The following is a 24,492-nucleotide window of genomic DNA, read 5'->3' as shown; positions in this document are numbered from 1 at the left end:
GCACTGAGTGTGGAGTCTGCTTGGGATTCTCTCTCTTCCTCTCTCTCTCAAAATAATAAACATTTAAAAAAAAAAAAACAAAAAACCAGACAATGGTATCAATGAGGTGCTATTGCAGAAGACCATAACCACTCTGGATTTCAAACACAAGGCAGCCCCAAAACCAAAAACGATGTACATTCAGTTTGTTGTTCTCTTTGACATACACCATTCCTGATGCTGCATTCTCTATTTAGATTTCCTCTTGGAGTAGAGTTCCATAAAGCATAATAATCTGGGTATTAATCACACTTTTGCTGGGCTTTGGGCAGAAAGCAAGTATCACTGTAGAACTCATCGAAAGGTACCAACTCTGTGCATCAGTCTACCATAAAGAAGTGTAATATACAATCAAAGACAGTACTGGCAATACCAAAGTTAAAGCAATTACCCAAATGTGGCTACCTAGGCAACAGGCCATTAGAAAAGTCAAACTGGGGGATGGGGGGCGTGGTAATGAGCACATCTTTTCATTGTACCTGCAAGCAGACAAAAGGGTGCATATTCAATTAATGCTCATCTGAGTGTCACCTATATACCTAGCACTGCGCTGGAGTCTATGAGAGACAAAAAGGCAATACTGCCCGCCCACCCATAAGATAAGGCACCCACAAATGAAATATTTAGGTAACAAGATAAGTCAGTGTCAATCTGTGTCCTGCTAATAATTAAACTAGCTAACAATAAATCCTATCAGAACTTAGACAAGGCAGAAGAGAACAACAGAAAGGGATTAAGAGCCAGGAATCACACAAATTAAGATTCTGACTAGGACTTCTTGAATCCACCTCCATTTAAAGACATCTCAGATGTCATTAACCACAAACATAACCTAATAAGTCACTTCCCTCAGTTCCCATTAGGCGTGTCTCCTCATCTGTAAAGTGAGGAGGTTAGATTCAAAGAGGAGTCATAGGTCACAGTCTCTAACCTGAAATGGACCTTAGAGGTTAGAGAAGTGATTAAGACCGAAATTCAGCTGCAAGAACTGCATAAACATTTAGTATAGATACTCGGAACACTGGCTTAAGCGCAGTGGAATATTTGTGCTGGGATGTCTCTGGGAAACCCAATTAAAGAATTGCAACTTGCTTCTGTGTCTAGTAATATAACCTCTGCTAAAACTATCAGGTTAAACAGAAATGTTGTGACCACTAAAGAACTATAATGTGTAAAAGTGAGAGGGACAGTCACAAACAGTAACAGTCCAATGACAGACTTAAGCAAGAGATTTAGTAATTCAGCATAGCCACTGACCACTAGGAAATGTCAACAGTCAGGCTTTCATAATCAGAGGTGAGACCATTTGATTTAGCAAAGGAATTACCCAGCTCACAATGAAAGGCAGTTCCCCCTCAAAGAGCCATCCTTGAAAATAGCAACCACCTTCACTAACCACACAGAAAGGCATGCGACAAACATTTTACATCAGTCTTAAGTTGCAACCACAAGCTGGGAGCAGTAACGGGCTCTTCACATGGAAAATGAAAAACTACACTAGATGGTGCTAAAAATATTGAATAAGCCCCTGCATTCTTATTTCTATTTACTTAGTTGGGTGATCTTTTAATAAAGAAAGTGGGGAGGGGACAAGTTATGTTTCGTAACTTCACAACCACATCTGCCAATGAGCTGAACTGTATTGTTTTGGACTCCTCCTGTAAACTTGGAAAAGATTTTGAACACATGCCTCTCAAGCAAAAAAATTAACCAGCACCATAACCGGTTATGTCCCCCTGGCTCTAATTTACTGTACCTACTACAGCAGAACAAAAGTGGCACAAGCTGGGCTTGTGATGTCGTCCAACGCAGAGTGCCATCTGCTGCACATGCACAGGATGTCTCCTAGGCAAGATTCAACCTTAGTGTCTCTCAGGGACCTTTACAAGAGCAAGCTGTTTGCTCCCATATTTGCCTAATACATTTGGCCTCAAACAACATCCACTTACAGGAGCATTCCCATTCATGGGATTTTAAAACACCAATACTTTCCTAACGATAGTCAGTTTTATAAAGGAGGAGAAAGATTATGAAGGAGCAATGGCACCTGATAATGAGAAGAACACAAGAACGGGGTCAGAATATCTGGGGTGGGTCCTGAAACTGTTGCCTGTTAGCTGTGCAATCCTGGCCAAGTTTCTCCCCTTTTCTGGGCCTCAATTTCAGGCATAAAATGTCAAGAGTTAAACAAATCTCCAAGAGATACCTTTCAAAGTGAGTCTTGTGAGAGATCATAGAATAACAGATGGAGACAGCTATATACAGGGTGGCTTCAGAGCAATCGTAGAAAAAGAAAAAATCCTGTTTACATATTTTAAATCATCAGACACAATTTTTTTCAAAAGCATACAATTCTAAGTTCATTTACAAGTCAACATTCCCATGATAACACTTCAGCCCTTCAGAAATAACACTTCACTTTAACTGTGCTTTCAGTTACAAATTCAGCACATCACTTTTACCCACCCCAGAATAGCACAGAAGAACACTTTCATGAAGTACCCACACAAGGAAGGCACTCACAGCCTGACAGATTCGCATAGTGAAAAATATACAAGGCACAAATTTAAAAATGCTAAATGAATACCACACCCAAATAGCCTTAAAAACAAACTGTGCAAAGTCAAAAGACGTATTAGCAAAATACAGGGATAAAGACAACTTGAGAAGTCTTTAAATAGTTTGAGGGAGAGGGGAATGCAATCAGATTTTTGGGTGGCTTCATGTTTTTAGGAAAACAAAACACATAAACGGAGGCTATGAAACATGCAATTCTAAACTGAACTGTGGAAAAGCTCGGCTCTCACCCAAAAGCTTCAGCAAAGCAATATGTCAGCATGCCAAATATGAAGTACAATTTTCTTCACAAGAATGAAGACAGGATCCATACGTATGACTAATAATAACAATATCATCTTGCATTTCCAGAGCATTAGTTCTTTTCATAGCTCTTTCAGACCCTTGATTTTATGTTGTCATCAGTCTTGGGGTATCCTCTCTGAAAACCTCCAGTTCAGTTTCCTCTCAAGAGCTAAGTGATCACAAGAAGACAGGTGGATGTATTAACACAGGTGGATGTACGTGCTGAGATCTCAAGGTACTAGTTTCTTCTAGCAGGCTGTCTGCAGTGATTCTCTCATTAGCACACTATACAACTTAGCTCTAGGAAACAAAACCTACACTTTCTCACTTGGCCGAAGACCAACACAAATGGGCTGGGAAAGTCCAAGCAAAGAGAACCCACTGACTTGTTAGGTCAAGAACTCCACGCCAAGTTGATCTCTTGTAACTGAAAAAAGAAATGACAATCACTCACAAACACACCCCAAGGCTGTTCAAATAGAAACTCTCCTTCGTTGCCAGCCAATGAAATCCAGCAATAACTGGTTAATTCAACCACCAAATCCCTGCCTCTGTGAACAACTTGCCATACCCACGTCCCCTCCGCCTGCTGCCCATCCTTCCTTCTTCAGGCACGCGTGAGCAAGCTGCTAAACCAGCCCTCCAAAAGGACCACCGAGGACCTTTAAGAATCTCAGGATGGAGCTTGCCTCCTGAAGCAATGCAGCATCCTTCGCGAGGGGGCTGTTTCCCGTGCCCACACATGGAGGAAGTCACAGAGGGGGATAAAGTTTGATTATCCTTTCTTGCCCGTTCCCGAAGGGCCGAGAGAGGACGAGGGAGCGGTCCCGCTGGGGTCCTGGGCTGCTCTCCCGAGACAGTTCCCAGAAGCATGGCTGGCACTGCCACTCTCCTGACACATACACCAGGCAGCCGCGGCAACTCAGGACACCCCGACCCGCCCGGAGGAGGAGGGAAAGGGGACAACTTGCACGGGGCTCAGTTCGCGAGCGGTGGGGCAGAGTTGTTTAAAAAAAAAAAAAAAAAAAAAAAAAGAGGGAGGGACCGAGATCGGGTGCGAGTCAGAGAAGGGTTCAAGTCCCTTCCCCGCCCTGGTGCCCCGGGTCCTGCGGGAACATCCCCGCCATCGCCCCTCCTCCTCCTCCACTCGGCTTCCTCCGCCCTCCCTCCCTTCCTGGTCGCCGCCGCAGGCGCCTGAAGGGCACGGCGGCTCCTCGGTGCCCGGCAAGCTCGGGAGCGGCAGCGAGTTGAGGGAACTCGCCCGCTGCCCCGGCGGCCTGCCCGCCAGCGGCTCCCACACGCCAGCGCCGCCCCGCCCTCCCCGGAGCCTCGGGGCGCGCTCGCTCACCGTCCGGTGGTGCTGCTGCTGCCGGTGGCGGCTGACGCCCAGCCCGGGGAAGCAGCCGGCAGTCAGCGCTCCGCAGCCGCCGACGCCCCCGCCGCCGCCCCGGGAGGAGAGGAGCAGCAGGAGCGATCTACCTGCGGCGGCCGCCATCTCTCAACTGGAAACGGCGCCGACCCAGGCAGCGCAGCGGACGGCCGGGGCGGAGCTAAGGCCCGCCACTCACCCGCGCTGGACCAATTGCCGCCCTTGGCTGAGTTGGTGAGGCGGGGCTTCCTGCAAGGCCCAATCGACAGGCGGGAGAACCACACTTGAGGCTGCCTGTCACCTCCAGAGTTACCTATTGTGGGACCTAGTCAATTACGGGCAAATTCTAAGGAACCGGTAATTGGCATCCGAGCCCCTCAGAAGAGCAGCAGTAGAGATGGCATATTCGATTTGGCTAATCTTCACCAAGGATAAAGCTATGATAAACGTAACTGGGGAAACGGATCTTTGTGCTAAGCTTTGTACTTCGTGAGTGTTCTAAGTTGGCAAAATATGTACCAGATAAATAATCATTAAACTAAGGATGCTGGAACGCTCAATGACACGCCCAGAGTTACCATTCATACTGATGGTATTTGGATATGCTGGAATTAACCCTACATCATAGGGTGATCTAATGACCGTGATGTGTGGCATAGTATAGGAGAGGTAGAATGATTAGGATATCAAAGTCCCAGAATGAGTACATGCCATCAGAGTGAATTAACAGATCTATGTACATTTCAAATACTCAATTCATTTTTACAGCATCTTTCAGACTGATACTCTTACACTCTCCAGAAGCAATAGTCTCCATTTTCTTACTATCTTTGACCCTGTGTGCACTTACTAAACTATGAAAACAGAACATGTTGGTAATGTAATAAAAGTCATGTAAAGGTTACTTCAATGAATTTAGCTAAACTAGCCATTAGGATAAACTTTGGAATAATTGTTTATCACTTTCTCTTAAAAAATATTTATTTCCCCAAGAAGCAAGATCATAATGAAAACTCATTAAAGACTGTGAAATAAATATTTCCTTAGAAGATTTCCTTACTATCTGTTGTTATCAGCTGGTTGGTCCTCACATTTTTTTTTAAATCTGAAGCACGAAAGCAGTTTGGTAAGCAGATGAAAAGTATTGCTCTCAATTTTGGGAAACATCTTTATAGTGTAGCCTTAGGTGATCAAGCTGAAACAAACAAACAAAAATACACCACACACAATTTTATTATATCACTTGTTCTAATAATATTTTTTTAAAGTTTAACTGAAGTAGTACTTGTTTGGCCAAGAACTGCTAAATAATGAAGTGGAGTTTTTGGTCTGTTTAATCCTTCCACCCCACTCTGGAACAGTAAAATGATTGGCTTCTCCAGGTGAGACTATCACACCACTCACCCAAAAGGCATTTATTGCCCAACAGTGGAACCCGAGAGCTCGAGAATGAGATTAGCCCCCCATTCAACAGCTGCACACACTAATCCCTCTCGTTGGAAATCTGTGACATTCCTGGAACAACTTCACTCACAGTCATTTTCGGCCCATCTATATTTATCCCATCTGCATATTATGTATTTACCCAGCTGTGCCATTTCCTCCTTCTTACTAGGAAGGAGAACCATGGATTTTAGTTTTGTTGCTATTTTCTGTGACTTTGCCATATCTGGCTACGAATCAGGATTGCCCCTTCATGTCTATCTTATACTCTGAGAAGTTCTATGGGAATTGTCTTTCTCCTATTTTTCCAAGTATAGAAATTAGATACGCATCCTAGGTAGAATGTTCTGAAACTTAGTCCTGTGCATTTGCAAAAGAACCACAATAAATAGATTATTTAACTGCACAAACCTGAAACTAGAGGGGCTACCAAAAGCTTTCTTCTTATTTACCAAAAGAGGTTATCTTTTATCTACCAAGATGAAACCACTGATGCACCCCCAGTAGGCTGTGTAATCTGCGGATCCACTGACTGAACCGAGTTCTAATAATCCGGAGCTAGAAATGAAACAAACATCAATTATCTCTTCACTATCTCTTCACTCTTCAGCTATCTCTTCTCCATAGCTGCAAAGGATATACCTCACATTAGCTGGTTGGCCAGGCCCCATAACAAGAAAGTGTAGATAGTGCAACAGAAAGCATCCACATACCTAGAAAATAAATAAATAATAAATTATATACGAAGAGAAATGACATATGACAGGAAACAGTTAATTCATGCAGTACCTGCTATGCTGATCACCTTTATAATACTTTTATAAAAGATGGTAAAGTAGGGGCATCTGGGTGGCTCAGTCGGTTGAGCGTCTGACTTCGACTCAGGTCATGATCTCATGGTTCGTGAGTTTGAGCCCCGCATCAGGCTCTGTGCTGACAGCTCAGGGTCTGGAGCCTGCTTTGGATTCTTTGTCTCCCTCTCTCTCTCTGCTCCTCCCCTGCTTACACTCTGTCTCTCTCTCAAAAAGAAATAAAGATTAAAAAAAAATTATTTTTAAAGATGGGAAAGTAACCACACACACACACACACACACACACACACAGAAAACTTAAAAACATTGTAACTTTTGAGAATTAAAAAATTTAAGAAAACCTAAATGTTTTCCAATAGGGAATTGGTTAATAAATTAGAGACGAACCCCAAAACAGAATATTATGTAGCCATTAACAAAATGAATTGTCCCATCTATAAAGAAGTAATAATGCAGTACAAATGAGCCTTTTAAAAGTTATTATTTTATATAATTCAGGTACATATTGACTTCTAGAAAAATAAATAAGAAACATGTCAACTCTGGGGACTTTTGCAGGGATAGCTACCCTTTCAAATGGTTCAACATTTTCTCATCTGCATGTCATTTTTACCATTATAAAAACATGGTCACTGAAACCTATATGGCTACAGAGTTCTTTTCTGTGCCAGTCCTTAAAACAGGTTGATCTTTTTTTAGCTAAAACTAATCAGAACAGATTTCCTGGAGCATGAAACCCTAACTAGGCTCCCTACAAAACGTACACTGAAGTCAGCTCCCAATTATGACTCAACTCAATGGAGTATTTGCTTAAAAGCATTCCAAAATAGCCAGGATAGGTGATTGCACACAGTTCATTGCATGAGCAAGAAACCATGACAGGGATCTGCTTAGAGGTCTGGGGGCTGTGTTTCATGGTTCACAGATGGTGTGAATTATATATGCAAGTAAGATGAGCAATTCTTTTTTTTTTTTTTTAATTTTTTTTTTCAACGTTTATTTATTTTTGGGACAGAGAGAGACAGAGCATGAACGGGGGAGGGGCAGAGAGAGAGGGAGACACAGAATCGGAAACAGGCTCCAGGCTCCGAGCCATCAGCCCAGAGCCTGACGCGGGGCTCGAACTCACGGACCGCGAGATCGTGACCTGGCTGAAGTCGGACGCTTAACCGACTGCGCCACCCAGGCGCCCCAAGATGAGCAATTCTTAATGGACAGAAAAAAAGTCTGTGAAGGAGAGCAAAAGAAAAGGGTTTTACCTTCAAATATTTATCACAGCCTAGGTCTGTTTTCTGGCTATTTGGGGTTCACTATTTTCCCAGATGTCATTATTCCTGTTTCTCCACACCTACCCATCTGCAGTCATCTCTCCATCATTACCACTCACTTTCCCATGACTTCTTAGTTTCTGTAAACTTTTCTTTTTTAAGCTTTGCTGGTTCAGAAATATTTCTAGTGAGCATAGCTGAGAAGGGCTGAACTACTCGTAAACCCCACCACATCTCTTTTCCCATCTATATCTACAGTTAGTCTCACTTCGCCAAACTGAACACACATTTTTTTCCTTCCTACTTTTTAATCCCTTTACTTTTCTCCCCCCCAATATTCCCATCCCTCTTACTCTAATATAGACTGCAACCTTACACTGGATTATGAACATATTTTACATACATAATTTACATAGGTATACTTACATATGATCTCTTAAAATTTTTGTGTAGCCAGAGCCTCAGACCCTGACCTTCAAAGAATGACTGACTCCATATTCATTTTGTAATTCAGTGACCCTATAATCGAATATTCTTTCAGATCAGGAACATCCAATCTACAAGTTTTCTTCTGTCAAGAGCATGGGGCACCTGGATGGCTCAGTGGGTTACGCATCTGACTTCGGCTCAAGTCATGATCTCACGGTTCGTGAGTTGAAGCCCCACGTTGGACTCTGTGCTGACAGCTCAGAGCCTGGAGCCTGTTTCAGATTCTGATTCTCTCTCTCTCTCTCTGCCCTCCCTCACTCGCACTCTGGGTCTCTCTCTCTCTCAAAAATAAACATTAAAAAAATTTCAAACATATTCAGTGCAATACCTATCAAAATAACACCAGCATTCTTCACAGAGCTAGAACAAACCATCCTAAAATTTGTATGGAACCAGAAAAGACCCCGAATAGCCAAAGCAATCTTGAAAAAGAAAACCAAAGCAGGAGGCATCACAATCCCAGACTTCAAGCTGTATTACAAAGCTGTAATCATCAAGACAGTATGGTACTGGCACAAAAACAGGCACTCAGATCAATGGAACAGAATAGAGAACCCAGAAACGGACCCACACATGTATGGCCAACTAATCTTTGACAAAGCAGGAAAGAATATCCAGTGGAATAAAGACAGTCTCTTCAGCAAGTAGTGCTGGGAAAACTGGACAGCGACATGCAGAAGAATGAACCTGGACCACTTTCTTACACCATACACAAAAATAAACTCAGAATGGATGAACGACCTAAATATAAGACAGGAAGCCATTAAATTCTCAAGGAGAAAGCAAGCAAAAACCTCTTTGATTTTGGCCATGGCAACTTCTTACTCAACATGTCTCTGGAGGCAAGGGAAACAAAAGCCAAAATGAACTACTGGGACCTCATCAAAATTAAAACTTCTACACAGCAAAAGAAATAATCAGCAAAACTAAAAGGCAACAACAGAATGGGAGAAGATATTTGCAAACGACATATCAGATAAAGGGTTAGTATCTAAAATCTGTAAGGAACTTCTCAAACTCCACACCCAAAACACAAACAATCCAGTGAAGTACTGGGCAAGAGACATGAATAGACACTTCTCCAAAGAAGACATCCAGATGGCCAACCGACACATGAAAAAATGCTCAACATCACTCATCATCAGGCAAATACAAATCAAAACCACAATGAGATACCACCTCACACCTGTCAGAATGGCTAACATTAACAACTCAGGCAACAACAGATGTTGGCGAGGATGCGGAGAAAGAGGATCTCTTTTGCACTGCTGGTGGGAATACAGACTGGTGCAGCCACTCTGGGAAACAGTATGGAGGTTCCTCAAAAATTAAATATAGAACTACCCTACAACTCAGCAATCGCACTACTAGGTATTTATGCAAGGGATATAGGTATGCTGTTTTGAAGGGACACACACAATGGAGTATTACTTGGCAATCAAAAAGAATGAAATCTTGCCGTTTGCAACTACGTGGATAGAACTAAAGGGTATTATGCTAAGCAAAATTAGTGCGAGAAAGACAAACATCATATGACTTCACTGCTATGAGGACTTTAAGATATAAACAGATGAACATAAGGGAAGGGAAGCAAAAATCATAAAAAATCAATGGGTAAGGGGCATTAAGGAATCTACTCCTGAAATCATTTTTGCACTATATGCTAACTTGGATGTAAATTTAAAAACTAAAATAAAAAAAATTTTTTTCGAGAGCAGAACACCAGGAAAACACCAAGTTGAGAAGGGCAGGGTTTGTTCAAATAGGACCGTCTTTGTTCATGTTTCTCAAGATCTGAGAGGTTGGCAGCAAATATTAATGGTGTCCTTTTTGTGTTGTATTGGCTGTGGCTTCCTCCAGCCTTTGCTATTTACTAGACCTTTGGAGCCGGGAAGTCTTTTTCCTCTATCTGAAGTGATTCAAAGAGGCAGGACACAAACTTTGCACTCAAATAAACAACGCCTCTAGAGGAATTCAGCATAGGAATTTGGCACACATTCTTATGGAGTTGAACACCATTCCAGAATATCTAAAAGTGCCCCCCAAATCACAAGAACATTCTTTGACAAGACCAAATTCTAACAAAATTCCAGATTGGTAAAGTGCTCCCCTCTTTCAGCAATCTCCAGGTATTTACTACCTAAATCCTGAATATGCCCTGACCTTCCAACCTCCAACTCTGCTCCCACTGTCCCTGTAAGCCACCTGTTCTACTCTTTTGAAGGCCAACTTTGCCTCCTCTGAGATTAAATGTCCAAGTAAAATTAAACTCTCGTAATTTATTGTTTGACCTTGTATCATGGTACTTTGGTACCTGCTGCAAGCTGATTTGACAGTTGAGGTCTGCCACACCCCCTTGGTTATCAGACCTATTTGATTAGACTCATCTCCTTGGCTGGGCCACAGTTCCTTCTGTCATCTTCTAAGTGTAATTTGTATCAAAGTTATTAATGTTACTATATTTCTCTTACAGAACTTTTCCAGGTTAGTGTTGCCAACCTGGCAAACTAATTTAAGCTATCTATTTAGATGATAATAAGTACTTTTTGGATTGCCTCTTTTACACAACCTTTAAATTTACAGGAGTCTCCCAATGCTGATAGCCAAAATAATTTCACAAAGTATGGCGGGTCTAAATAAATTATTCTGGGGTGGGGCACCTGGGTGGCTTAGTTTAGTGTCCGACTCTTGATTTCAGCTCGGGTTATGATCCCTGAATCATGGGCTCAGGCCCCACATTGGGCTGCATGTTGGGCTCTACACTGAGCATAGAGCCTGCTTAAGATTCTCTCTCTCCCCCTCCTGTCCCTCTTCCCCATTCTCTCTCTCTCAAATTAAAAATAAAAAATTTATTCTGGGGTGAGACAGTCCATTAAAAGTCTTCAAAAATTCATCAAATACCTAGCATTAGTTTACCTATTTCAAGCTCAGATTCATCTTTATATTACACTGAGTGTTGCCCAAATTTCAGCTCCTCTGAAACTAAACAAATTTAGTGTCCAATGGTATATTCATTCTCCACTTTGATATCATGTATATAATCTTCATCAGTACTTATTTATATGTGAACGCATAAAGACTGGGCTCTGGGTTGCACTTGGTAGGAGGCAGAGGGTGGAGGAAGCTGTGGGCGTGAGACTGGTCATTGCCAGTTAACAACAGGTGCGAATGCTGCTCTTTAAATTTAGCCATTGCACTTGGCATCTCATCTCTCAGCCGTCACGTATGGCAACCACTGCTGATTTGGAAAGGATCAAGGAAAGAATGACAGAAAGGGTCACATTTATTAAAAGGCAGAGAGAAAAAGAGCTTTGTTCTCTTTTATTTAATAAAAGCTAGCCTAAGAAATAAAAAACCAGCATGAGACTTGGAAAGTGAAAAAACAACTTAAAAGAGTGAAAAGGGGAAGAAAACTATTCAAAGAGATAATAATTATTAACAAATCATTCTTAATTAGGCACTTTAAAAGCCATTCCAGCTGCCAAAACGTGGGAGCAAAATTATCTAAAATTTGGGTAGAGACTCAGAAAATAATTACTATTAATTGGGAGTTAGGATAAGAGGAGGGGACAAGACCTGAATGAGGATAATCTTTTGTACATTCATTTGATCAGTCAAGAAAAATATACTGACTGCCTCTTATGTGTCGGACAATATATACTATGAGAAAACTTTCCAAAATTCACATTTTTTTGCATCGTGTATTACTTTTTCTAAAATGCTCACCCTAACCTTGAAATGGAATCAATTCTTCCCATAACTTTGCAGTCCAACATTTATAGAGCATTCAAAAGAATTACTGAAAGATCCTTTGAGTTACCTCGGAGTCTCAATATAACATAACTTTAAAACATACTACCAATGTAATAACTCACCCCACCCAACAAAATTAGCAAGAAGACATATGAAGAAATTTTAGTTTTTTGCTGTCATTGTACAGTAGGGTACAATTCTATGTAAATAGTTTCTAACTAGTTCATTGCCTAGAGTACAAAGAGAACTTCAATCTCAGAGAATGGTGAGAAGACATTGCATTCCTTCCTTCATGCCTTGCTATTCTAAGACGTACCTATTAGATTGAAACAGGGCCCTTTGGCTTTTCCAACATCAGAGTAACTCATTTAATAGACTTGTTAAGGGGCGCCTGGGTGGCTCAGTCGGTTGAGCATCCGGCTTCGGCTCAGGTCATGATCTTGCGGTTTGTGAGTTTGAGCCCTGCGTCGGGCTCTGTGCTGATGGCTCAGAGCCTGGGGCCTGCTTCAGATTCTGTGTCTCCCTCTCTCTCTGTCCCTCCCCTGTTCACGCTCTGTCTCTCTCTGTCTTTCAATAGTAAATAAACGTTAAAAAAAAATTAATAGACTTGTTAAAATTTAAGCAAGATTTATAGCACCTGTAGATGCTACTACTTTAAGATCCTGAAGCAATCAGATCTATTAACTATTCAAACAAAACATGAGCATTATTAAGAAGAGGAAAATTTCACATAATACTACTAGATTATAAACCTGGGATAGTGTGTGGAAGGGTCCTAACTCAGAATCCTGAGTTAATTTGGATTATTTCCCATGATATTTTATAGTTATTATTACAATTACCATGATACAGAACTCAAGAGGATTTGAAAAAAGATTGTAAAGATTTGATTTTTCTTTTAAAATGGACCTTTGCTGCTTTCTTATCAATTTTATGTTTTGGAAGGTGGAAATATATAAACATAGACAATAATTCCCTGTTTGCAATCATGAATCCTTCTCCCAGAAACAGACCTGGGAAATGAATGAATCTTGTTAAATCAAATTTTACATATAGGTTAATAGTAAGCAGGCCAACTTTGAAACGTAAAACCCTAGTTTCCAGAATGCATTCTTTTTTTTATGCTTTTTAAATTTATTTACTTATTTTGAGAGAGAGAGAGAGAGAGAGAGAGATCACAAGTGGGGTAGGGAGAAAGAGAGAAAGAATTCCAAGCAGGCTTTCACACTGTCAGCACAGAGCCCAACTTGGGGCTGAAACTCACAAACTGTGAGAACATGACCTGGGCCAAAATCGAGAGTCAGATGTTTAACCGACTGAGCCATCCAGGCACCCCCGGAATGCATTATTTAGAATGGTAATTCCCAATTTTTGATCCATCTTGGCAAATAAAACTTTAGCACATGGTCATCACAAATAATAGCTCCCTAAAGCATCTCAATAAATAAGACAGACTTTGGCTTATACAAAATTCCAAGTGTGTTAATTGTAACTACATTGTGCCCAAATATCTCCTTGTATTAAAAAAAATCTGAAGTATTTTTTTAAGTTTATGTATTTATTTGGAGAGAGACAGACACAATGTGAGTGGGGGAAGGACAGAGAGAGAGAGAGGGAGAGAGAGAATTCCAAGCAGGCTCCATGCTGCCAGCGCAGAGCCCAAGGTGGCGTCGAACCCACGAGCCCCAAGATTATGACCTGAGCCCAAACTAAGAGGCAGATGCTTAACTGACTGAGCCACCCAGGCACCCCTGAAGTATTTCTTAAATTTAATAAAAGAGTTTATTCTGCAACTGCAGTAATGGCTATCTGTGAGTTCCAAGAAATTCATCCATTATCTCAATAAATAAGGTGATTTGTTGGTTGAGTTACCACAGCTAACAAACAAACAAAAGGATACGGCCCCACCAACTTACCATATAATAAAAGATCAGGGAAACAGGAGAGTATTATAGGAGGGCATTTTACCTAATTTTGAGGATCTGGGTAGGGATCTCAGGATATCCCTTTGGTGACACCTGACAAGTTAATGGAAGTAAGTGCCGGAGGGAAAGTAGTGAGATACGATACCAGAGAGGCAACAAGAACCCATTACATAGTGTCTTATAAATCATATTAAGGAATTTGGACTTTACACAAAGAACAAAGTTTGTCTTCAAGGGTTTCAGAAATGGGAGAGATTAGAGAATAGATTGGAGACCAGAGAGACTGAAGGAAAACAAATTAGGAAATCTAGGCAAGAAATGCCAGCAATATGATCTATAGTATTGGCCATGGAAAAAAACAGACTAATTTGAAAGAGACTGTATATAAGAAGTTGAATCAAAAGGTACGGGTAATTGATAGGATATTTGGGGGCAGCAGGGAAAAAAGGAGAGTAAGGTAGCAAGGGAAATTTTTAAGTGTCTCACTTGGGCAACTTGTGTCGATGCTGATGCCAGAGGAAACACAGAAAAGATTTCATGGGGGATGATGAGTTCAGTTTTGAAAATGTTGTGTGACAGGTGCCTTGAGACATCCAAGCAACAATATTCATCAGACAGCTGGCTATTTGAGCCTAATGAATAGACTGTAGAAATAGATGTGGAGATCATCCGCATATAGATAGTTTGTAAATGAAACCACAGAAGTGGTTGGAACCATCCGGGATGAGATCTAAGAAATTAGTTGAAGATCTAAGAAGATCTAAGAAATTAGATGCCATTTAATGTTCTTCCCTAATACACGCTTAACAAATATTTGATTTAAGTAAATGAATGAATGAATAAAAACATGAGTCTTAATAAGATCTAGAAGGCATTTTTAACATTTGCACAGGACTTTTTCAGTATTTAGTATTGGTGTTCCCTTTTTCAGTATTCAGTATTAATATTCACTGACCTCAGGTAGTTAGTGGCTATGAATTGTTCAGTTTTCAAAAATGTTCTGGGTCCCTGGAGAACTTTTTTTAATTTACTGCAAGATTTTTATTTTATTACAATGACAATATGTGTAAAGCTCCCAAGCTGAGTTCTAATACTTCAGACAGGAGCAAACTCACATACTTGGCATAGTTTCTTATACATAATTAATGCTCTAAAATCATATGTTCAGGGGCACCTGGGTGGCTCGGTCGGTTGAGCGTCCAACTCTTGATTTTAGCTCAGGTCATGATCCCGAGGTCATGGAATTGAGCCCTGTTTTGGCTCCACACTGGGCGTGGAGCCTGCTTGGGGTCTCCCTCTCTCTCCCTCTGACCCTCTCCCCTGCTCATACTCTGTCTCTCCAAAATAATTATAATAATAATAATAATAATAATAAATTAAAAATAAACTCATAAGTTCAAAGACATTTGTGGAATGAATGAATAAATACATATGTGAAATACATATACTTATCTTCTCACAATAAAGCTATAGTATCGGGGCGCCTGGGTGGCGCAGTCGGTTAAGCGTCTGACTTCAGCCAGGTCACGATCTCACGGTCCGGGAGTTCGAGCCCCGCGACAGGCTCTGGGCTGATGGCTCAGAGCCTGGAGCCTGTCTCTGATTCTGTGTCTCCCTCTCTCTCTGCCCCTCCCCCGTTCATGCTCTGTCTCTCTCTGTCCCAAAAATAAATAAACGTTGAAAAAAAAAATTAAAAAAAAAAAAAAAGCTATAGTATCTCCATTCCACTGTTCTTGATGTCTGCTGAGGTGGTACAGTAAGAACAACATAAGCACTTCAGTCCTAAGGGCCATTTACTCAAAGGAAGAACATCTACGCTAACAATCCTGTCCAGGCTGCACTCCAGAGAGCTGGGGTGATATTAACAAAGAACTCATGTCCAAAATATACAAAGAGCTCTCGCAAATCAATAAGAAAAAGGCAGCAACCCAATACAAAAAAATGGGCAAAAGACTTGAACACATAATTCACAAAAAGAGATCAAAATAACCCATAAACAAATGGAAGGTTCTTCACTTCATTCCCCATAAAGGAAATGCAAATTAAAAACCGCAATGCAGAGCGCCTGGTTGGCTCAGTTAAGCATCTGACTTCAGCTCAGGTCATGATCTCGCGGTCTGTGAGTTCCAGCCCCGTGTTGGGCTCTGTGCTGACAGCTCAGAGCCTGGAGCCAGTTTCAGATTCTGTGTCTCCCTCTCTGACCCTCCCCCATTCATGCTCTGTCTCTCTGTCTGTCTCAAAAATAAATAAACGTTAAAAAAAAATTTTTTTAAACCCACAATGAAATAGCACTTCAAGCCCAGTAGAAGAGTCAAAATGAAAAAGATGAAAAATACCAAGTTTTGGCAAGGATATGTAGCAATCTTGACACTCTTATGTTGCTGGTGGGAGTATAAATTGACCCAAACACTCTATTAGTCATAGTGCAGTCAGAAGACACAAACCACACCAATTACTTGAAGAGACAATTTAATATAAAGAATTGTTAATAATAAAGGATGTGTCTCTAGTTTTAATAATTCTAATCATTTTCTTTTGTCCTCTTAGCTGAAGGGATCATAGATGCTTTCTGCAATTGCTACCCCATGATTCTTTCAAGTTTTCTTTTTACCCTTGCAGTTACTTAGTTAACATCTTTACACCTAGTTAACATTTACATTAAATTACCTCTTCTCAAGTTACTGGTATAGTTTTTATCTGCTAACTCATAGAGAATTGATAGCAGGAGTGATCCAGGAAACAGACCCTCAAATATAGGATGTCTTGGGGCTCAAATGGCTGTTATACTTTGCCAATACGGTGATAATCATGATTTCTAGGGCTGTCATGTGGCCTGGGACTCAGACATCTACAGATGTAGGTTCTCATGTTGTTGGGAGTGGAGGTACAGAAGCAAGGGTTTTCATAATTAAGATTGTACAACTCTTATATCCTAGTCACCAGCAATGACCCTCCTATATCTATGGGAGTAGTTCAGACTTAGAGATCTTTCTGGAAAACTACTCTATACATAGTGGATGGGTAATTGAGCTACTAAATTCAGAACTAGCCAAATTATTGAAACACATGTTTCTATTACTAATGAAAAGATAGGGATTGAAAGACGGAAATAGAAATCACTTTGGAATAGAAATCACCTAGGAAACAATTTAGTCCTCGTCTCTGATGGGACAAAAAAAAAAAAAAAAAAAAAAATTAAACGACCTACTAGTGCTGAGTGTTTTAATATCTATTAGCTCATTTAATCATCTCACTAACATTATGACTAGGTATTAGTATTCCTGTCTTACAGATGAGGATATTGAGGTTAAGTAATTTATGCTAACTTAGTACCCAAACTCAGGAATGAAGGACTTCAGCACCCACACTCTTAACCATTAATGTAATCTCACTCTCTGGAAGCCAGCACTCTCCACATGCAGTTCAATATAATACTCTGTAAACTACAGGTCATCCCCACCTCTCCCGCCCCAGGCTATTCGGTTTACAATGGGGGAAAAGAGCTACGTAGAAGGTTAGACCTGAAAAGGACTTCACAGGTTCTCTCCATCATAGTCTCAGTCTGCAGTAACTTCACTGAAGTCTAAGCACATACCTGACTTGCCCCAAGGCCACAGAGCAGTTTGTTTTTCCAAGGGAGGGGACATTTTATTTATTTATATTTAAACTTTTGTTTTTTAAAAGTAATCTCTACATCCAATGTGGGGCTCAAACTCATGACCCCAAGATCAAGATGCTTAACCAACTGAGCCAGCCAGGCGCCCCTCACAAGGCTATTTAGCGGTGGAGGCAGAACTATAATCCAGGTTTCCTCACCCTCAAGGCAGTTTTCTTTTCACTATACCACAAAATCTGCCCCTCCCACATTCTCTTCTCTCAGAGATGGGTATTGGTATAGGGTCCAAAGTTCTTATTGACTCTTTAAAGGGACTGGCTGATGTGGACAGGCAGGCTTCTTTATTAAAGGTACACAGATCTACTTCCTGGTATATATTCAATGGCGCCTCCAGTTTTATGCGTTAGCAGACTGGGCAGCCACTGTGTGCTGTGCTGAAAAGTCAGTTTTCAACCTGCCCTATATTACCTTTGCCTCGATACTTCAGACTCTCAATGTTTGCTCTTTTGGGTTGAAACACTGGAAACCTTGGTTAAAATGCCAATGGACAGTACAACCAAAGGAAGTTGTTGTCAATTCCTTAGCTTGAATTAGTTTAAGCAATTAGCACTCATCTCATGGAAGAGTCCTAAAGGATCAAGACTCTGGAGACATTTGGATTTTCCGGACGGTATCAAATGGCATAGGATGACCCGAGAGAAGTGAGGCAGGTTATAGCAGAAACCTGCAGGGACAGGTCATGGCCATATGAAGTCACGGGACACCTGGAGAGGTGAGAAGAAACTAAAAGTCAGAAAATGGTACAGAAATGGGGTGGGAAATGGAGCTCTTTTGTACAAATTAGAAAGAGACCCACGGAGTTCCTGGGTGCCTCAGTTGGTTAAGCGTCTGACTCTTGATTTCGGCTCAGGTCATGATCTCACTGTGGGTGAGTTCAAGTCCTTCATCGGGTTCCACGCTGACATTGCAGAGCCTGCTTGGGATTCTCTTTCTCTCCCTCTCTCTCTGCATTTCTCTCTCTCTCTCTCTCTCTCTCTCTCTCTCAAAATAAATAAATAAACTTAAAAGAGAGAGAGAGAGAGAGACCCTTTCTGGGCATCTTAGAGAATACAGCACCGACTAGATTTCCATTTCTACCAGCCCAACTTGTACACTGAACAGCCACTTGTGATAGACTTGTGTAAATCACATGCATCATAATGTTGCTGAGTGGTTGCCCTGCCTGCCACCCCTGCCGTTGCTCCTCATTTCCCAAGACAGCCGCAGAAAAAAAAAGAGAACTAACCTTCACAATGCCTGGCCACAGCCCTCAGCGAATTTACTGAGCTCTTACTCTGTGCAGTCAGTCACCACAAAAAACTCAATGAGTAAGATACTATTTTCCCAATTTTACAGATGAAAAATATAATGGCCCAACGAATTTAAGTGTTTTCTGTGAGACACACAATTAAGAAAACATTCAAAGAGGCTAAGTACAGTGTACCCAGCGAGTTAAGCTGGGTCTGACTCATCCTTATCTTTGTCTCCCTATACCACACCTGTTCACAGAAAACTGTTTCCTGCAGTTTACATAGTTGTACATACTCAGTTATGGCCAACCCTATTCTCTATTACACGGCATTGACCTTCAACGGTCTAACTTAACACAGGTAAGCACACAGGTTTCTCATTTGTAGGTGGACCATCTGGCAGGCAGCAATAGGGGAATAGGAAATAGCAATAGGGAGAAAAGACCCTTTGACAAGGTCATAAGAAGGTTAATGAGGTCTAGATTTTAAAATATTTTTCTAAAATCTGAAAGAAAGAAAAAAGATACTTCAATGACAAGTTTGAGTACTAGCTAACAGCACAGTGATAAGCTGGGCGCTGTAAAACATTACATTATAGCATCTTGCCCAATCCTCAGAATATCCTTATGAGGAGAATACTATCCAAGCCCCCATTGTTCAGATAAGAAAAATGAGACATTGAGAAGCTACTTGCTAAAGATCTCCTGCCTAAAGTATTGAAGCCAAGATATGAATCCAGGATATCTGTTACCAGAGTCCACACACTTGTTCCTCTATATTACCTCTGCTGATAAAGCGAACAGTTCATGTTGAAGATCTCAGAGAAAACCCTGTAGTATCTTAGACTGTTAACTTAAAAGTATTCACTCTGAGGCCTTAGGGGATGGTGTCATGATGAAAATAGCAAAGAAAAGGAGATTTTTGTGTTTTTAAAATAATTCCTTTGATAATATTAATTTCTTTGGTATGTTTGGCGTACTAGGTTACTAGTACCTTTTGGATAAATGTCTTGTGTTTGACATGTTTCCTTCGCTCACTCACTCATTATTGAATCATTGCTGAACAATACTGATCTTTATGGAGAAGGCACCATCATGCCTAACACTGAGCTTGGTGTATAATAAACTTAAATTTTTATTGAGAGATTAGTTCCAGAAGGACGAGGTTTTACCGGAAGTTTTCTAGATGTAGTTCCATAGGAATTAATCGTGAATGATTTTGATAATTGCATCACTAAATTACTAAGACAATATTCCACAGGTATGGGTTGAGTTTTTTTTTTTTTTTAAATATGGAACGCTTCACGAATTTGTGTGTCATCCTTGCACAGGGGCCATGCTAATCTTCTCTGTATCGTTCCAATTTTAGTATATGTGCTGCCGAAGCGAGCACTTGGGTTGAGTTTGAATCTATGTTTAGTGTAACAACTTTTGAATTGGTGGTAGTCAGCAAATGTTCAGTAATTATAACCTTTTTTTTTCTTTAAGAAAGAGAGCACAAGCAGGAGAGGGGCAGAAGGGAAAGAAGGGGGGGGGGAGAGAGAGAGAGAGAGAGAGAGAGAGAGAGAGAGAGAGAGAGAGAATCTCAAGCAGGCTCCACGCTCAGCACAGAGCTGGACGCGGGGCTCAGTCCCACAACCCTGGGATCATGACCTGAGCCAAAAGTGAGTCGGACGCTCAACTGACTGAGCCATCCTGGTGTGTCAGTAATTATAACCTTTCTAGAGAGTAAGTAAATTGAAAATATTTGTTTGCTTTTTCTGTAAAATTTTAAATGCTCTCTAATATCTAACATTAGGGTATGCTAATATCAAAAGTCTGTAGCTCAGTTTACTTTTTTTTTAAGTTTTATTTATTTAAGTAATCCCAACACCCAACGTGAGGATCAAACTCATGACCCCAAGATCAAGAGTTGTATGCTTTTCCAACTGAGCCAGCCAGGCACCCCATAGCTCAGTTTATTCATTAGTGTCCTCTACCTTGTTTTAGGAAGTATAGGACATCCTTTATTTACAGCAAGTCAGTTCACAGTTCTCATTCCAGGACTCTGCCTACCACCACTGTGTTCAACTTATGGTGCCCTCAGTGAACCCAGAACAAAGAAGCATATTGTGCCCAGACTTTTGAGGAAGTGCATTTCTACCTTATTGCAGCAAAAAGCCCTGCAATCTGATGTCCAAAGCCTATACTTTGCTGAAGGAATATATAAGAAAAATATTCCCGCATCCATTTCTCAAAAAGCCATTAAGTAGCCTAAAGTTTATCTAGAAATTTCCTCAAAGGTAAAAATAAAAATATTGCCATAGTCTTCTGCGACGTAGTTGAAAGGATATTGGAAGTGGTTTTGGAGAACTAGATTTTAAACCCAGGTCTAACTACTATGCAATCTGTGTGGGTAAGATACTTAACCTCTGCTTCCTCATCTGTAAAATAATATTCTCCTCTCTGGGTTGCAAAGGTTGTAAAGGTTAAAAAAAAAGGGAGGGGGGAGTTTGGCACATGAAGCTACGTAGCAACCTAAAAAAAGTCAGTTTAATTAAAACCAGAAATATTACGTTAAATATTTTTCTTTCTCTCTTTTTAACAGGAAAACGAACAAATTTAATAACATGTACATCTTCTGTATACCCAAAGAGATACCCAAAGAAATTAACTCCAAAGATGCCTCTTTCTCTGCTAATTTGTTTAAAAAAAAAAAATAACAACCAAGAATTATGAAGAAGTGAGGTCTTTGTTCATTTGCCCCTACCTTCCTGGTGTTCTGGTTTATATAAAGACTTCCACCATTGAGGAAGTCTATGTGAGCTTTATATCCCTGCCATCAGGGCAAAATGCCTGTCTTCATGTAAATGCCTGAGAAGAGTGTCATGTGTCAGTTTAGATAATGAGAGTTCATGTCTCTGTACTGCATCTCTTAGAATCCTTTTTATTTGGTGAAAAGTTTTTTAACTTCTGAATTATGACCGGTCTCGTTCACCATTTCACAAGGTTAAACAGCAGATGTCTTAAGTGTGGAACAAAAGACACCCCCCCCCCCCCCCCACACACACACATACACACACACTTCTATTTTTTCCTCTCTTCCCCTGGCCTATTCTTAGAGCTTGGAATGGACCACATTACCCTATAGACTGACACAGTGGACCAGCCAACCCATTGAAAAACAGCTTTCCAGCTTGCTGATTCATACCTTCTTTAAGCAGAGATGATTGCTCCTAACTTATACTGTCTTTTTTTCTGACTCCTAATGAGCTTTAGTCAAAAGATCCTTTTTATATCACACAAATATTCAAATAACCGAAGAAATGACAGTGTCCAAAATGAATTCCAAATTGAGATATTTTTCCCTTAGGTAAGCCAAAATATGAATTATTCTGTCCATCTATAATGAAAAGTTAACTGAACTCATGCTGGTTTGTCTCTAACAGCATTAAGCTGCCACTTTTTGATGAAGTTTGGTAATTTAGTCCTGCAGCATAATGGCAGGATCAATGGACAAGGACTTGGACTCTATTTTCAGTTCTAGCTCTGGCTCATTACCATTACTTTGCCCTGACCATCTTCTATTATTACTTGGAATCTCAATTATATTAGCAATGCAGAAAGATTTGGAAAAACTACCCTGTAAGCTAACAACTAAGATGCAGCGGTCTTATGTTTGCAATTGGTGTGCCATCATAGTCTCAGGCAAGAAAACTGTCTATCTTGGCATCTCAGTTTCTTTATCTGTAAAGACATGATAAATTACTTGTTCCTCTTTTCCCACCAGTTCCCTCACAGAAATGCGGTAATGGAAATGATATTAACACTATAAAAGATTTTGGATCTCTCTAGGCTGTTGCTACATAAAGAGAAAGTCCTTTATATATATATACATATATATATATATATGTATATATATATATATATTTTTTTAACGTTTATTTATTTTTGAGACAGATAGAGACAGAGCATGAACGGGGGAGGGGCAGAGACAGAGGGAGACACAGAATCGGAAACAGGCTCCAGGCTCCGAGCCATCAGCCCAGAGCCCGACGCGGGGCTGGAACTCAGGGACCACGAGATCGTGACCTGAGCTGAAGTCGGACGCTTAACCGACTGCGCCACCCAGGCGCCCCTATATTTCAACTGGCATTTTTAGGTACTTCGTGCTCCCTGAGTTTGCACCATATCAAATCCATTTGGAAAAGATTACTACATAGACTGTTATTCTTTGCAGAACCATTGCAGAAATAAAACGGGCCACAGAGAATACGCTTTAAGAAAATAAAATTGTTTCGCAAAATTTGTGATTGTTGGAAGTTAAAAATTCTTCTGATTTATATTATCACCCTAATCATCTTAACGCAAAAGAGACAGCTTGTTAATTCGCAGCTTTCTATTGCCATGTTGTCTAGGTAGCGATACCAGCTGAAAAAAAAATGGGGATACCACTCAGTTGATCCTGGTTATTCCAGGATTTTTGTAAAGTACCTGAGAAAAGTGTGTAGGTAGTGAGGGATCTTAAAATCTAACAATAGTTGACAGATAGCTTCTAATCTTGGTTTTGCATGTGTCAAACCTAAGAATGTTACAGGGATATTCACCTATCTCATGTAAATAGGAGCATTGACAGATAATAAGTATATCCTCTCTGCTAAAAGAATTATGATCCTTACAATGCCCATTTTAATTTTTAAAGATTGTAATGGTAATGTATTTCATTATATAATCTCTTATGTACAAAATGTGTTTATTACGATGCTTTCCCACTCATCTTGACTCAGGGTGTTTTTAGTGCTGCTTCTGTCTGAAGGAGCATCCTTCTGTAACTTTTCCTCCTGGAGGTTGGCAGAGGACAGTTGAAAGAGTCAACATACAGACTACCATTTGTGCCTGGCTAAAAATGGTGGTGATTTTATAGTGTCCTGGGCATTTCCTGGCCATGAAGTAGGAATCAAGGCTCTGCACCAATTACTTCTTCTTGTGTTTCCTCTTCTCTTCTGGAGAGGGATGGAGGAGATCTTTCTCAAGGGGCATATCTTTGTGGGGAGAGGCATATCCTTGTGGGGAGGGGCATATCCTTGTCGCTGCTGGAAAGGCTGTTATACAATCTCTTTGTCACATTAGAGTACTAACAGATTCAAAGCTCAGACAGTGAAGGACAAAAATTCTCAGACTGACACATGAAATCATATTGATTCAAAGACAGGTCTGAAACTGAAAGATCAGTTTGTAGGGTGAAAGGAAAAGAGGAACATACGGAACCAAAATTTGCAGCCAAGGAGGACCCAAGATGTAGAGGTGGCCTGGTAACTGACAGAGATTCCTACAGGCAGGTCAGAACTCATATGCCTAGCAACAAGTATTAGAGATTTGTCACTAGGAAACTGGAATCCAAAGTCAGGAAATCCAGTTGCTTTGGTTACAAAAGATACACATAGAAAACCTATAAAACCCTTTGAGGACAGATCTTCATTCATTCATTCATTCAATAAATATATATTAAACACCTATATATGCTAGACACTATTTTAGACACTGGAAAATAAGCAGTGAACAGAACAAGGTTCACTTGTGTAACTAGTTGGGGAGGGGGAAGGGCAGACGATAAACAGATAAATAAGTAAAATACATAGTTTGCCAAAA

At 40.6% G+C, this 24,492-nt stretch overlaps 1 protein-coding gene, 1 non-coding gene and 1 pseudogene across 5 annotated transcripts in view; all 3 read right to left on the bottom strand.

Annotated features, from left to right (window-relative positions):
- MCU (mitochondrial calcium uniporter) overlaps nt 1-4,421 on the bottom strand; it is a 208,440-nt gene extending 204,019 nt beyond the window's left edge. For 2 of the 4 annotated variants that reach the window (XM_047825916.1, XM_047825918.1), the window contains exon 1: nt 4,250-4,380. Coding sequence is in view for 1 of the 4 variants with exons in the window: in XM_047825917.1 (XP_047681873.1) it covers nt 4,250-4,396 (147 nt within the window). In the remaining 3 variants the exon portion in view is untranslated. Of the gene's footprint in view, nt 1-4,249 lie in introns of all 4 variants that reach the window. The other 2 variants (XM_047825917.1, XM_047825920.1) reach the window with 2 other exon arrangements.
- A 15,729-nt stretch (nt 4,422-20,150) lies between these two features.
- LOC125148483 (U6 spliceosomal RNA) lies at nt 20,151-20,257 on the bottom strand. The gene has a single exon (XR_007145566.1). It is a non-coding gene; the product is annotated as a U6 spliceosomal RNA (small nuclear RNA).
- A 3,380-nt stretch (nt 20,258-23,637) lies between these two features.
- Nucleotides 23,638-23,883, bottom strand: LOC125148086 (40S ribosomal protein S27-like; annotated as a pseudogene).
- Between the last annotated feature and the right edge of the window lie 609 nt (nt 23,884-24,492).

The sequence above is a fragment of the Prionailurus viverrinus genome, chromosome D2 (genome assembly GCF_022837055.1).
Source record: "Prionailurus viverrinus isolate Anna chromosome D2, UM_Priviv_1.0, whole genome shotgun sequence".
Taxonomy (NCBI): domain Eukaryota; kingdom Metazoa; phylum Chordata; class Mammalia; order Carnivora; family Felidae; genus Prionailurus; species Prionailurus viverrinus.
The sequence above is the reverse complement of the archived record's forward strand: the minus strand, read 5'-3'. Positions and strand labels throughout refer to the sequence as shown.